This window comes from Drosophila subobscura, chromosome U (genome assembly GCF_008121235.1).
Source record: "Drosophila subobscura isolate 14011-0131.10 chromosome U, UCBerk_Dsub_1.0, whole genome shotgun sequence".
NCBI lineage: Eukaryota > Metazoa > Arthropoda > Insecta > Diptera > Drosophilidae > Drosophila > Drosophila subobscura.
Window position 1 is genome coordinate 12,544,636 of NC_048534.1, and position 15,265 is coordinate 12,559,900.

The window sequence follows — 15,265 nt, forward strand, 5'->3', positions numbered from 1 at the left end:
TTCAAATCCTCATGTTACAATATCAAAATGTAATCGCTTGTAATAATATTACAGGAAAAATATTATCAATTATTAACCATTCCTTGATTGGGCCATCTGTGGCATTCAGCATCTACTGTACCACAGCGAAAACGCCCTATTTTTCTCTTAGAATATGGTATTTTTATGGCAAAAATACCCTAAAAATAACCAACACTGCAGTATTTTCAGGCGCTAGCGTATTTTCCGCAGCGTGGCAAGGTATCACTGGAGGCCACTGATACATTTTAAATGCACTCACACACGCGCAGCTACGTGTGCCATCTTGCTTTTTCATCGGAAAATTTTCCAGAAATTACGTCTAAAAATTACGAAAAAAACTCAATTAAATTAAGTGAAAATTTTTTCCAAACTAAATCTAAGTAAAATTAAGTGAAATAAATTCGAACAATTGCAAAAATTGGCCCATAATTGTTAGCTGGAGAATTTTTTCAATCAAGCCAAATGGGTGCGAAGCTGACGACGTAAAATTTTGTGTGTACCAACGAAAGAGCGGTGAAAACGGACGGCGCAAAGAGAGTGAGCGCATAGAGAGAGCGAATCAGTGAGTGGCAAGAAGAAGAGAGCGCTGAAAAGAAGCAGCAGCAGAAGGCAACACTCGAATAAATCGGTGGTGCGCCTGTTGGGGGAAAAATGATGGAAAACTACGAGGAAATTCACTTGGGTCATATTATAGCCAAGGATTTGGCCGACATGTCCGAAGTGCAATTGCCGAATGCCAAAGAGTTTCTCAGCTTTGAGAACACTTCAACAAATTTCGATTTTGGCGCCGAAATAATGGCAACAACGTCGAGCGCGACTGCGACAGAGACATCAACATCGACAGCAACAGGCGGCGGCGGACCGGCAGCCAAAGCAAATGTTGAAATCAAAACAAAAATATTTGAAGAACAAGAAATTGGCGCCAATATGGGAGCTGAAATATTGAATGTGCCTCCATCGCTGCAACCGTCGAAACTTCTGGATAAATCCAACTCCGAGTGTGATGATGAAGAAGAGGAAGAGGAGGATGACGAAGACGACGACGACGATGATGATGATGATGACGAGGAAGCGACTGGTGAGGAGACCAACGAGGATGAGGACGACACCAGCTCGGACTGCTCGTCGGTTGGCGGTGGTGGTGCCACCGACTGGAAACTCCGCTGGCTGCAACGCGAATTCTACACGGGCCGTGTGCCCCGCAAGGTGATTGCCAGCATTATGCCGCACTTTGCCACAGGTCTGACAGCCGACACCGATGACTCTGTGCTGTGGGACTATCTGGCCCATCTGCTGAACGAGCCGAAGCGGCGTAACAAGTTGTCGAATGTTAATACCTTTGACGATGTCATCAATCTGGTGCAGAAATCTCACAGAATTATTGTCCTAACTGGCGCTGGGGTCTCTGTCTCCTGTGGCATACCAGACTTTCGCTCCACCAATGGCATCTATGCCCGGCTGGCCCACGATTTCCCCGATTTACCAGATCCACAGGCCATGTTTGATATCAACTACTTCAAGCGGGACCCGCGGCCCTTCTACAAGTTTGCACGCGAGATCTATCCGGGGGAGTTTAGGCCCTCGCCTTGCCATCGTTTTATCAAGATGTTGGAGACCAAAGGCAAACTGCTGCGCAATTATACGCAGAATATTGATACACTGGAGAGGGTGGCGGGTATTCAGCGGGTCATTGAATGCCATGGCTCCTTCTCGACGGCCTCGTGCACCAAGTGCAAGTTCAAGTGCAATGCAGACGCCCTGCGGGCCGATATCTTTGCACAACGGATACCCGTCTGTCCGAAGTGCCAGCCCAATAAGGAGCAGAGTGTGGATGCCTCGGTGGCTGTCACCGAAGATGAGCTCCGGCAGCTGGTCGAGAACGGCATAATGAAGCCCGATATTGTCTTCTTTGGCGAAGGTAAGTGCTGCCATCGCTCTGCATGTTGACTAGCCTCCATTTGACTTGATTTTCTTTTCTCTGTCTTTAGGCTTACCCGATGAGTACCATACAGTTATGGCCACAGACAAGGACTGTTGCGATCTATTGATTGTGATTGGCTCCTCGCTGAAAGTGCGACCAGTAGCCCACATTCCCAGCAGCATACCGGCAACGGTGCCGCAGATTCTCATCAATCGTGAGCAGTTGCATCATCTGAAATTCGACGTGGAGTTGCTAGGTGACTCGGATGTTATTATCAATCAGATTTGTCATCGGTTATCCGGTGACGATGGCTGCTGGAAGCAGATGTGCTCCGATGAGGCAATGCTCACCGAATGCAAGGAGCTGTTACCGCCAGAGCATCATCATCACCTCAGCCTCCATCACCATCAATATCTGCACCATCGACACTGCATCTCGGAGAGCGAGCAGCAGTCACAGTTGGACACAGATACACAGTCCCTGAAGTCGAACGGCTCGACCGATTACATTTTGGGTTCGGCTGGTACTTGCTCTGACTCTGGCTTTGAGTCCTCCACATTCACATCAACAGGCAACAAGCGCCCGCCCAGTGCCGAAGATGCCCAGGATCGGGCTGCCATTGAGCGCATCAAGACAGACATTGCGAGCTGCGAGCGTCTGGCTGAAGCGGCAGCTGAAAAAGTAGAAGTACCTGCCGTTTCACCTGGTACTGCGCCGCCAGTTGAGAGCTATCGCCACTTGTCGATCGACTCCTCAAAGGATAGCGGCATTGAGCAGTGCGACAACGAAGCCTCCTCCGCCAACCCTGCCAGCTGCTATGTGCGTCCCAGTAATCTGGTCCAAGAGACCAAAAGAGTTGTGGGCCGCGGCTTAACACCCATGCCGGCACAGCGAGGCGGCAAGCGACAGACAGCCGCCGAGCGTCTGGTGCCAGGCACCTTCTATTGTCACACGAACAACTGTTCGTATGTGTTCCCAGGTGCCCAGGTCTTTTGGGATAACGAGTACAGTGATGATGATGATGAGGATGACGAGGTGATGCGTAGGGAGGGACATGCTGCAGATCTCTTTGGCAATATGGGAGGGGCCAACGATGATGATGACGATGCTGAGGAAGCCTGCGATCTGAATTCTGTACCATTGTCACCTCTACTGCCCCCATCGCTAGAGGCACACATTGTCACCGAGATAACTGGAGGCGTTAGCGTGCTGGATGACACTGAACATCCATTGGACAGCAGCAGCAGCAGTCCCAGCAAGAAGAGAGCAAGCGCCAGCCTTGAGCAACAGCAGCCAGCAGCACCAGCGATTGAGGGTGAAACGCCGCCATCGAAGAAGCGACGACCCAGCGAGGAGGAGGAGAGCCCACCTCCTCATCCAGCTCCCGCTTCATACACAAGCATCGTGTAAAGTAAAATAATTATATATTTGTATGCTTGGTAGTAGAATAATATTTATTTTAAATTCAAGTTAAATCAATTGATGCTTAGAGATCCACAGAACCACAGAATATGAATATATGAATGTATGTCCAGAGAAGCTCGCCTTGAACGTAAATTAAGGATTGAAGCGTATCGAGAGCACACGAGAGGCTTTACCCCTCGTCCTTCGCTGCCTCCCTTCTGATATTTTCTGCACAAGCTCTTACTTTATTTATTATTTTTTTTCCTTTCAAAACGGAACGCAACGCTGTAAATGTTAGTATTTTATTATTATAAGTTTGTTATTGAGGCCTTTTTAGATAAAGCAAATAAAGATGAGAGATGGAAACAAAAACAAAAAGATAGATGGAAGATGGAGATGAAAACAATCGCCTCAACTTTAAATCTAGGCTTAAGGTATTAGACATATTAAACTACTATAAACATTTCTAGATGTATTTAAGAACTAGACACAAAGAAACAAAAAAAACAAAACACTCTGTACATAAGCACACGCCTATTACTTTTTACTGTAAATGGAACCCCCCAACCCTACCCTTTCCTCTTCTTTTATTTCCCATCCACCCAAAATTCTATCGGTTATGGCAACTATTTTCCAATTCATCCTGCATCGAAAAAATACATCAACAGACACCCAACACATACATATAACTATTGCTATATAGTATAACTCTGAATCTGAATCCGAGTTCATAGTTTGGTGTGTTGAAAAATGTTTAATCAAAATTTTAGCGTAATATATTTAGCCACCAAACATAACTGTAGACCCCTTAGCCATTAAGTCTTAGTTTTTATGTCTACAATTGTATTAATATCCACAGAATATAAACAAAAAACTTACAAAAATATGTAAAAAGGAATAGGTATTGGTGTTTTTATTTTTGGAAGTCGCTTCGATCTATTGAAATCTTGGATTAAAATAATAAAATGAAAGGAAATATTGAAGAGGGAAAGTTACGACTTTCTTACGCTGTTCTTAACAAATATGGCAGCGATCGTTTCTAGATTTGTTCATCATGAGGTTCGATTAAAAGAATCAACCCCATAAAAGTTTGATATTTTTAGTGCATAATCTAAGCCCAATTGTCCAAAGCACAAATCCCCAAAATGTCTATAATTTTCCACAATATTTGGAGCCTTGGATCAAATATGAGGGCCATCCACTACCACCTAAAATCGTTATCAGCTATTAGCAGATAAGATTTGAGCAGGTACAAGAGTACTTCTTGCAGTTTAATTAAAACGCACACAATTTCATAAAGCCCTAAAGTGATCTGCATTGAAGTCGATTCATTTTTATACCCGGTACTCGAAGAGTAAATAGGGTATATTGTATTTGTGCGGATAAAGGTTGTATGTAACGCACAGAAGGAAACGTTTCCGACCCCATAAAGTATATACATATATTCTTGATCAGCATCAATAGCCGAGTCGATTGAGCCATGTCTGTCTGTCCGTCCGTCCGTCCGTCTGTCCGTCTTGTTTGTCGGCTAGTTCTCTGAGACTATAAGAGCTAGAGCCACCAAATTTTGGCACCAGACTGCTGTATGCTCACACTGAAACCAGTGTATTTCAAAAAGGCTGAAGGTTTCCATGTTTTTTCACTGTGTCAAAATCTGGATGCTATGAAACCGCAATTCATTTTAGTTACTTGGCGACTGAAAAATGCATTGCGGTTTCATAGCATCCAGATTTTGACACAGTGAAAAAACATGGAAACCAGTTACCTTCTACTGACTTCTGTTCGCCTGGTACTTGGTCTGAACATTTTCCAGTTTTCGGCCATTTCAGTGAAGCAATTTCAAAAGTTCACAGTGGCGTCCCAACACAGATCGGCCAATTCTCGAACTACGTTATTTTAGTTCCAGAAATGACCGTCTTCATCGCGTGGGCGCCACTGTGCAAAGAGGTGACTGTCAAAATTTGACAAAAATAACAGGAGAGATTTGTTTTGTTGTTTTCTCCTTTATTTGTAGTCGGTCCAGGATGTGCCACGCCCCCTCGTGATCGGCAAGGACATTAAGGATAATGCCATTTTCACGTTGTTTTTTCTTTTTAATCTCTACAAGGCTATAGCTCAGCTGTTTCCTGTCGAAAAAGGACATGTCACGCCTCCTCGGGATCGGGAAAATGTCCCGGATCACTTCGGGTGCTAGGACATTAAGGATAATGCCATTTGAATATTGTTTTTCTATATAATCCCCTTCAACGCTATAACTCGGCTGTTTCCTGTCGGATCAGGACATGGCATGCCTCCTGGCGAAGGTACGAGTCTCCTGTATCGCTTGAGTCCATCAAGGACCACAAGGACTGCTTACAAGGTAGCATCCTGAAATCATTAACAAATCCCATTCCCAAATATAATAAAAAGAGTATAAAAGTTTTCTTTCAATACTTGCAATTTCGAATTCGGTTTTATTAAGTATTTTCGACATTAGCTGGTACCTTAATGCTATCTAGATACCTTAGATGAACTAATATTTAAGGGGTTTGGGTTGCCTTTCCTTAAAAGTATGTGTATACCATTTAATACTCTCTACGGAAAAGAGCAAACAAATTGGAGCAAGAGAGCGCGCGCGGGCTGTAGGCGCTGTGTGATATCTCTCTTTGATTCTTACGGACTAGGAGCAGCAGACCGCGGATCCCGACTAACATGACGAGATGCTGCATGGATTTCCTGGTTTCAAATATTAAATTGTGTGGATAGTTTATAGGGGGGGTGGGGGTACCATGGAGGACAGGACTTTTTGCTTGGTCAACAATGTAACCTATTTACAAATATAACAATATACTGCATTATATTGCATATTGCTTTAACTTTGATTATGTATACAAAAAAACTATGACTTTTAGAAAAATGTTTTGTTATCCCCACTCCCCCATAAGTTTGATGATCTCCTGTACAATTTGTTTGTGATAAAGAAACTCTGAGTGTTGTAACAAGAGCGTACGTCTATCTGTAGCGCTACTACGTACGGACTATGACACGATTTAAATCGATTTATAAAATAACGCGAGCTAATGTGTATGAGACTGGCATAAAGTTATACAATTGTTTGTGGTTTAGACAACGTTTTTCAAGGGCTAACAAATACTTCAGTATGTTTTATATATATTTCTATAAATATAAGTGTGTGTGTGTGTGTGTGTATCGGTGATAAATTTCGTATCGATTTAAAAAAAAATATGAAATATCTATGAAAGTCCAAATCCAAACATCAACCCCGCACTATAAGTACGAGGATTTATTGGCCTTGTGGGATCTGGCCCTACCCGGATTCACCTTACACTTGAGCTGTGTAATCAGATCGGAGATTTTCAACGCTGGTCCCACCTTCATGCCCAACAGTGGCATTATATCATCCTTTGTCAATTGCAATAAACGCTTGCCATCGATCTTGCTGCGACTGAACGTGTCACAGTGGGCGGTGCAATCGTTGACACGCAGAAATTGCGACACATCGTACACGTTCCAGGAGTCCGGCTGTAGCTCCAAATGGGCCGCCTCACTCGCATCAATGTCGGCCAGACGTGGAATGTACTTGCTGTTAGTCGCGCACGAGTTCTAGAAATGAAAACAAATTAATGAGAAAAGGTAAACAAACAGTTTGTTGGGTTATAGATGCTTCAAAAGGTTGTTTGGTTGGATGCTTGGATGGGTATGGTGGGTTGCGGTTGGTGGTAAACAGTGCGTAAAAATAAATTATATACATATTTGGCGCTTTTTGGCTGAGCCCCCAATGGAGTTAGAATGTGATGCTGAACAATAGGCAGGCGATTAGGCGATTGATTAGGCGGAGTGGCGTTCTAGGTCTGGGTCTATGTCTAGGCTGGCTGATGATTTTCTACGCACTATTATTACACACCAATACTCACCGCAATGTAGCTAGTGGCTTTGCGGCCCACAGTTGGTGGCGCCGGTGATTTAGTAGTGGAAGATTTCTTTACCATTTTGTTACTGTTGCTGCTGCCGCCCCCGCCCGCGGCAGCAGTTACAACCGATGTTGAGATGGAACCACCGCCGCCGCTCCCACTTCCAAGTATCTGATCACTGGAGGAGTGTGTGGTTGATTGCTCAGATATGTGACTGGTGCTACCATCGAAATCGCCATCACCATCTGCATCTCCATCTAGTTCGGCATCGGCATCTGGATCGGGTTCCTCCTCATCTGCATCCCCATCCTCGGGCTGATTGTTCTCATAGAAGGCGGCATTATGATGCTCTGGCTTTAGTTCCAGCTTAATGCTCAGCTTGGGCAAATGCGGTGTGGTCTTCAAGGCAATGGTTCGCGGTTTAACTAAAAGATTGAGAGCAAAAAGGAAGCATATAAATACAAAGCAGCAGCTGGAGCAGATTAGATGCCTCACCCGTCTGCGTATTGTTGTCATTTTGTTGCTTGGTTGTCCCTCTTCCTTCGCCGGCTGGTGCTGCGCCTTTCTTGGTCTTCTTTTTCCTTGCCACCTTGGGCTTGGGCGCCGGCTTAGCCACCTGCTGATAGGACACTCGTGGCGGTCCCTCCAGCTTATGGCCCACGAGAATACACCAACCCACTGGATAGATATCAGCCGACTCACAGTCCAGCCACTGATCATACTCATCCGTCCAGCCATCGAAATGTACCTTCAGCAGGCGTCCCACCACCCTAGCCACTGTGGCTACGCAGACGAGTCGAGGATCCATCAGATCGGCACACTCCAAGCTCATGCCCGTCTCAAAGCCGTGCTCGGGCACCACACGATGGAACAAATGCTGATTGGCGGCCACGGCCCCAGTATTTCGCAGATAGGTCTCCCAGGTAAAGGTGCGCGAATCGTAGCCATTTGGCGGGGTCACTTGAATGTTGTTAGCACTGCAGAAACCGGCAGGAAAAATGCATGGAGATTTCTCATGGTAGCAGAACCTGCAATTGACCAAATAAACAAAGAAAATTTGCTTTAATTTTCCACATTATTTGTTTAACGAAAGGCTCACCAATCCGACCCTGATTCATCCGGCTGATACGAGTCAATGCGTATCATCATGTAGCCAAATTTCAGCACAGCCATCACTGTGGCCGGGCAAATGGAGGAAAGATTTAGAGGATCCACTGCCTCTAGCTTCATGCCCTCGATAAAACCATTGGTTTTGCCATCCAGAAAGTACTCATCGAAGGTGAAATTCATTTTAAATAGCTCGATGGTTGCATCGTCTTCGTGCACCTCAATCATGGCCTCGCGACCGGCTATAAAGGTAGGGGAAATAAGTGACAAATTACACTGGAAAAATATCTCTCTCTTACCCAACATCCTCTCCAGATAGTCCTGAGGTGCGGCCAAATTATGACCCACCGTGGTGGCCCAGCCCACTGGGTGTATAATGGGTGAGTCCTCGTGACACCAGAAGCCATCATCCGTATCGAAATAGCGCAGGAACAAACGTTTACCCACTATCTTGGTGACCGTGGCCAGGCGCACCTGGGAAATGCGATCCTTGTCAACGCATTCGAGATTCAGGCCCAGGCGAAAGCGCGACTGAAGGCTGTCGTTGATTTTGTTGTAGAAATTCGAAGGCAGCGTACGGGCCCCGGAGAGCCGACCCACGAGGAAATCCTTCCAATCCTTGTATTTGTGCTCGATGGTGCGTGGGGGTATCAGGGGCTTGCCACGTGTGGCACACCAGCCCACCGAATGGACCTCGGCATTGCAGAGATTCACCCAAAAGTCATGGGAGTCCGTATCGAAGCCCTCGTAGCTCATGAGGGCTTTGTAGCCCTTGATCTCTAGGATGGTGGCCACCCAAAAGGATGTGGGCGTCTGTCCTGGCTGGATGATCTCTATGTTATCGCAATCTGTGTTCTCCACCTCCACCTTCATGCCCACACCGAGATTATCCCACACCTCACAGCCGGGTGCATGGGGAAGCAGGTCACAGGCGCCGCATTGAAGTTCTCCTTGTTTAGGCGCGGCAGCCAGTCGTACGAGTGTGTCGGATCGTACATTCTCCGCCTGATGCTGAGGATCTTCTCCATTTGTGGACACGGCGCCGGCAGACGTTCATATTTGGGTATCTGTGGCAGATCATCCTGCGGATAGACATCCTTGAACAAACGCAAAGCTTTCGGCGTGGGCGCTGCACTCAAATATGCATTGCTGGCTGTGTTTGTGTCGTTGCTGCTGCCATTCGCCTCGCCACCCGGGGCCGCTGCATCGCCCACAGCGGCGCCATTCAAGGCCGCAATGGTCTCATCGGCGGCCATCTGTACATTATGGGCAGCAGCATCGCCGCCCAAAGCCATGGGCTCGCCGAAACTATTCAATTGTGTGATCTTTGATTGATCGGTTATGCGGAAGCGATAATTTGCATTCTTTATGTGTGCCGCCTGCAGGTCCAGCTCAATGTCCGACTGCTGCTGATCCGCGGACAGTAGGACATCTTCGGTGACATCCAGACTAGTGCCAGATGCTGCTGGCAAAGGGGAACTGCTCGACGACTGGTTGCTGTTGTGTGCCGCGTTGGCTCCCGTTCCTGTTGTCTCCATTTTATTGTTAAGTACCAATGAGTAGAGCTCGCCACGGGCACAGGCCATGCTGCAAAAGCGTCGAGATTTTGTATAGAATGTGTGCTTTACACCAATGGCTCCGCAACGTTCGCAGACAGCTGAGGAGAAAAAAGAGAATAAGTAAGTATGCATTGTTAGCAATTGTTTTAGGCAAACGTTTATGATTATATGTTGGATATTTTTATTTATTTCTAACCCTCTGCCATATGTATGCATACAAACCCAAATTCTTGCAAACACAAAAACGAAATGATAAAACGGAAAGCGAACACAAAAACTAAGGTTCAAAATGTATGTCAGATAGAGAAACCTTACCCATGCCATCTTTCTGTATTGGTATCACCGATGGGTCTATGTTGCCCTTGTAGGCAATTGGTGTCTTCAGGACAAGTCCTGGCCTGTTCACAGGCTCGATTTTGCGCGTCTTTCGCTGGGCCCGCATCACGGCGGCCGACGAAGCCACAGTGGTGACAGTGGCGCTGCTTGTGCTGTTGCCACCTCTGTAGCCCTTCATCTGTTTGCTGCTGGGTGGCTCGGCAGCGCTGACCATTATGTTGCCAAAAACATTGCCAGGACCTACACTGAGCGGCATGGCTGGGGTCAGTGTGGCTCCAAGCAGCTTATGATGCATCAGGCCATCACCGAGAGGCACTAGGAGGTCGTGCTCTGGTCCAGCCACACCCAGGCCACCACCGCCGCCGCCGCCGCCTTGCATATGTGCCATGCATGAGGAGGAGGACTGGGAGATATCCTTGTCCGAGGAGTTCATAAAATCGGTGCCATCGTACGAGTTATTGTCCTCATTCATCATCACAAAGTCATCGATGTTGATTATCTCTTGCTTGGGCTCCAGGCCAGCGCCACCATCATCAAAGCCATCATCTATCTGGTGGCCATACACCTGATCCTCATCATCGCACGCATCACCACCCACACCGCCACCGCCACCACCAACTCCAGCCATGAGCTCGCCATGTGGATCTGTGGTCATGCCAACCGTCACACCATCAGCGTCCATCACTTCGGTATAGTTCTGAAAGGCGGCCACTGCCGCCGACTGTTGGAGCAACTGATGCTGCAGGCCACCCAAGTGGGCGAAGCTATACAGATTGTTGGTATTGGTGGCTATCAGAGTGCCAGGCGGTAGGGTGCCACTCAGTGTGGCTGTATGACCATTGAAATCACCCCCAACCAGGCCCATCATGGGATTCATTTCCTTTATTTTTTTAATATCATGTGTGGAGAGGGATCGATCATTGGTTGGTGGTTTTGATTCGTTTGGTTTGTGTTTTGTGTTGATTTTGTTTGTTAAATTGTTAACCGAATACATAAATCATAGAAAAGAAAGTAGAAGAAATAAGTAAACGAATTCCAATTCTTTCAAAAAACTGAGACGCAAACAAGAGAGTTTCTGTGGCCAATCCCCATTTAAAAACCTACGGAATTTGGGTTTGTCTTCAGTTTTCAAAGACTAACAAATATAAGCCAATCTTCATCTTATACTCAACAGATAGTTTTCGTATTATATTTACTAATCTTTGAACTGAGAGATTGGCTCTGAATGGGTTCTAAATATTTAACCTCTTGGCACTCACCAAAGTGGGCTGATGATGATGGCCAGACATCTCCTCCAGCAGTCCAACAGTGGGATGATTCAATAGTGCTGTCGCATCTTCCAATGTCATATTAGCGGCATTATACTGACTACTCATCCACATCATATGCAGCTCGGTCGGATTCATAGACGATGCTGTTCAGTTGTTTCTTCCAGGGATTCAATAAGGCCAAAACATTTATACTCAACGATTCTCAATTAGTTTTGAGTGTAAATCTTTTAATGTGATCTACTGAACAGCAGCTAAAAAGAGAGAGATTATAAACATATATTATTATTAACAGAACTATTTAAAACTAAATAAACTCAATACTCAATTATAAGGTGTAGTGGTTTCCTTTATGTATGTATGTACCCACAGGAATTAAATATAAACCTTGTTCTCTGGGAGTTGTGCATAATCAAGCCATAGCAATTATCCCAATGGGATTGAATGTCGGCTGCCACACAGCTTTAACAAAATTTGTAAGATCTGTATTTATAGGTACTTTTTTGTATGCAATGACAGTGCAGGACTTTCGAGCACATGTCTGTGATTATATGTACCAAGATACACATTCTCAGCAGATCTTTTTAGTGTTTTTTTTTAGTTAGAGCTCCCCAAACAAACACACGCACAAAAAAATCGTACACGAACACAAACACACACATATACAGTAAAGCCTCCTTTTGCAAGGCCCCAAGAGCCATATGGAGTTTATCCGGCGGCGCCTGTTCCTCGTTGAGCCCCGTTTGTTTGCCTTTTTCCTTTTCTCTCTCTCTCTCTACTTGCGTTTTTTTTTCGCACGCAGCTGCTGCGCAAAGGGCGCTACAGCAAGCAAAGCAGCGGCATGGAAATGTGATTAATGACTTCCGCTGCTGCCTGGCCAGACATACTCAAATTAGTTTTTAACAAATGCAGTTGTTACTAGCTTCAAAAACAACACAAATTTGTATAGAATATACACGCATTTCGTGAGATTCTTTTTACTTTGGCCCACACTCGCTCGAAAAGTCAATGAAGCGCACGGTGCGCGCAGACAACCAACGAACACAGAACACAAAAGAAAACGCTCGAAAATAGCCGTGCGTTAAACTTACATTTGTAGCACAATTAACGCGTTGGCTTTAGGGTCTATATACAGTATCCACTTGTTGCAAGACAGTTTTAAGCATTTTAAATTGTTTTATTACGAATTTATGCGAGTTTTTGTTAGGGTTGTCAAATATGTATCAAAATATCAATATATCGATATTTTTTACATAAAAATATATTTATATCGTGATTTTTTTTTCCCCAAACTATCAATATATTCATATGTTTTTGCGATATTTTTTTATATTTTAAATTCGGTAACTAACCACATGATCTAAATAAATATATGAGGTATATTGTATGTGCACAAAAATGGATTTGCGTCACGCACAGCAGGAAATGTTCCAGACCCCATAAGGAATATATATTTTGTTGTTAGTAGTATTGATCAACATCAATATCCGAGTCGAAATAGCCATGTCTGTCTGTTCGTCTGGCAGCCTTACTTGTCGGCTAGTACTCAGAGACTATAAGAGCTAGAGCCACCGAATATAAAAAATAATAATATTTTTGCAGTGATATATTTTAAATATTTTCCAAGCAAAATATATCACCGATATGATTTATTTTAGATATTTGACAACCCTAGTTTTTGTACGCCAAGTCAGTGCTAGCAATTAGTTGCCAGGGCTGCACTGAATCATGATTCGATAGCATTTTTGGCATTTTTTTTCGCGCAAAATGACCAGGGCTGCGCGCAAACACTACTTGAGTGGAGTATTCACCAGCACTGCGCAGTTAGTTTGTTGTCAAAAACAATGAAAAGAAAAAATATATTCGATGAGTAATTAAATAATAAATTGTGGAATAACAATGCCTGAAAATGCTTCTTTGGAGCAGTCGCTGAAGAGCATGCGCACCAACCTGAGCGGGAGCACATTTGGACAAAGACGCGAGGACATCTTCCGACGACTGCAAGAAAGTGCGCAACAAATCTCCCAGCATTATGGAGGCAAAGAACTGGCCACCGAACGGGATGAATCGGTGCAGGAGTTCTGTGAGGCCCTGGAGGAGCTCCTCAGCTATGGCCTGCGGCAGTCCATCAGCGTGACCTTCAGTGCGGCCAGCTTTATCCAGAACATGCAGGAGATTGTGAGTGGGAGTAGCGGCGGCAACAGCAGCAACAACAACGACCCCACTTTCTGGGACTTTTGCCAAGCGCACCTAACGCCGCACGAAAGGCAACGCTACATGGAACTGAAGCAGATATGGACCAAGACGGGACGTGGGCGGGCCTTCATCCGTTCCACACTCAACGAGAAGCGTCTGCAGAGTCACGTACTTACCTGGTTGAGCGACGAGGAGCAGCTGCATCGCTACTACACACCGTGGTCGCTGCTGCTCAACGAAGAGGCTGCCAAGAAGCTGCCCGAGATTCTAGAAACCCTCAAGGATGTGTTGTTTGCCCTGCAAGTGGACACGACGGAGCTGAATGCGCCCAAACGGTCGACGGCAGCCGTCCCGGGCAAGGAGGAACCAATAATATATGCCCCAAATCCTGTACCTGTGGCTGCGCGTAAGCAGAGACGCACTGCCAATGCTGTGGAGCGTCCCATCGAGGGGGCCAACTCCACCGAAGATCTTTTGGGTGCCCTCACGCCCAGAGAATCACTGGAGGTGCAACAGCTCATGTCCAAAGATGCTGTGGAGGAAGAGTTGTCCAAACTGACAGCCGACGAGGGAACCGATGCCCCGTATGACCCGATAGAGCCAGAATTGGAATTCCTCAAGACACCCTTGCCAGACGTCCAGCCAACAAACCATCAAACTGCCATCGATACGGAGTTTGAGGATCGCAGCGACACCTCGTCGCAGTGGAGCAAGTCCTCGTCATCGGCCACCTGCATAGCCAACACACAGCAGCAAGTGGCGCTGGAGGAGCAGATAAATCTCCTCACCGAGCGCTGTGCCCTGCTGGAGACCCGAGTCCAGGAGCTCAAACTGCAGAACCGACAGCTGGTGCGCCGCCTCACCAGGCAGTTCGAGGAGACTGGCATTGATCCGTCCTCATCGTTTTGCTCCAACTTCCTCATTACCATTCCACATGTGAAGCTGACCAAGACCCAGCGCTCGGGCTCCCACTACACCTACGAGATACACATAACGATGCGTCAGCGGCTGGAGCACTGGACGCTGTTTCGACGCTACAGCGATTTCAATAAGCTGCACAAGTCCCTGATGCGCACCCATCCGGTGGTCAGTTCTGTGGAATTTCCGCCCAAGAAGCACTTTGGCAATATGAATCTGGTGTTTGTGGAGGAACGGCGGCAGCAGTTGCAAATCTATTTGCTGAATCTGGTGGAGACATTGCCACAGGTGGAGGCTTGCAAATCAAAGGCGGAACTGCAGAAAGCTTTTCCCTTCTTCAGGGATAGATAGCAGAGGAAGGAAGAAGGCTCAACCAACCAAGGAAGCTCGTAAAGAACAAGTATTCACTTATTTAATTGCTGTTTTGTTATGCAGGAGATCTTTACTTATATGTGTAATAATGCAGTTTTGGTCCAAAGTGCTGTAAACAAATGATATTAAAGACATATTTATACCGAAATTCAAATGCACGTAATCGACAACAGATGGCGTCATTAAATGCTGTAAAGTAATCGACTATCGATGGGGAATGATGGTCTGTCCATCACTGGTCGAAACAGCTGT

At 45.9% G+C, this 15,265-nt stretch overlaps 3 protein-coding genes across 3 annotated transcripts; 2 read left to right on the top strand and 1 right to left on the bottom strand.

Moving 5' to 3' along the window:
• Positions 1-133: 133 nt before the first annotated feature.
• On the top strand, positions 134-3,872 carry LOC117900014 (NAD-dependent histone deacetylase sirtuin-1). The gene is made up of 2 exons (XM_034810199.1): positions 134-1,939; positions 2,010-3,872. Exons 1-2 carry the CDS (start codon positions 673-675, stop codon positions 3,350-3,352), a joined length of 2,610 nt encoding a protein of 869 aa, XP_034666090.1. The 5' UTR covers positions 134-672; the 3' UTR covers positions 3,353-3,872.
• Positions 3,873-5,770: 1,898 nt separating this feature from the next.
• Positions 5,771-12,757, bottom strand: LOC117900351 (polycomb protein Sfmbt). The gene is given in 9 exon segments (XM_034810696.1): positions 5,771-6,949; positions 7,261-7,682; positions 7,753-8,285; positions 8,357-8,606; positions 8,664-9,284; positions 9,287-10,021; positions 10,239-11,139; positions 11,519-11,781; positions 12,619-12,757. Coding segments are annotated over 8 exon segments (3,945 nt in total). The 5' UTR covers positions 11,666-11,781; positions 12,619-12,757; the 3' UTR covers positions 5,771-6,613.
• Positions 12,758-13,325: 568 nt separating this feature from the next.
• LOC117900332 (sorting nexin-29) lies at positions 13,326-15,158 on the top strand. Its single transcript, XM_034810670.1, has one exon. It carries the CDS (start codon positions 13,427-13,429, stop codon positions 14,990-14,992), a length of 1,566 nt encoding a protein of 521 aa, XP_034666561.1. The 5' UTR covers positions 13,326-13,426; the 3' UTR covers positions 14,993-15,158.
• The last annotated feature ends 107 nt before the right edge of the window (positions 15,159-15,265 follow it).

Excerpts from the sequence above, each read along its gene's own strand:
- LOC117900014 (XM_034810199.1), top strand. The coding sequence starts at position 673 with ATGATGGAAAACTACGAGGAAATTCACTTGGGTCATATTATAGCCAAG. Across the intron at positions 1,940-2,009 it reads TATTGTCTTCTTTGGCGAAG|GCTTACCCGATGAGTACCAT; the intron begins GTAAGTGCTGCC and ends CTCTGTCTTTAG.
- LOC117900332 (XM_034810670.1), top strand. The coding sequence starts at position 13,427 with ATGCCTGAAAATGCTTCTTTGGAGCAGTCGCTGAAGAGCATGCGCACC.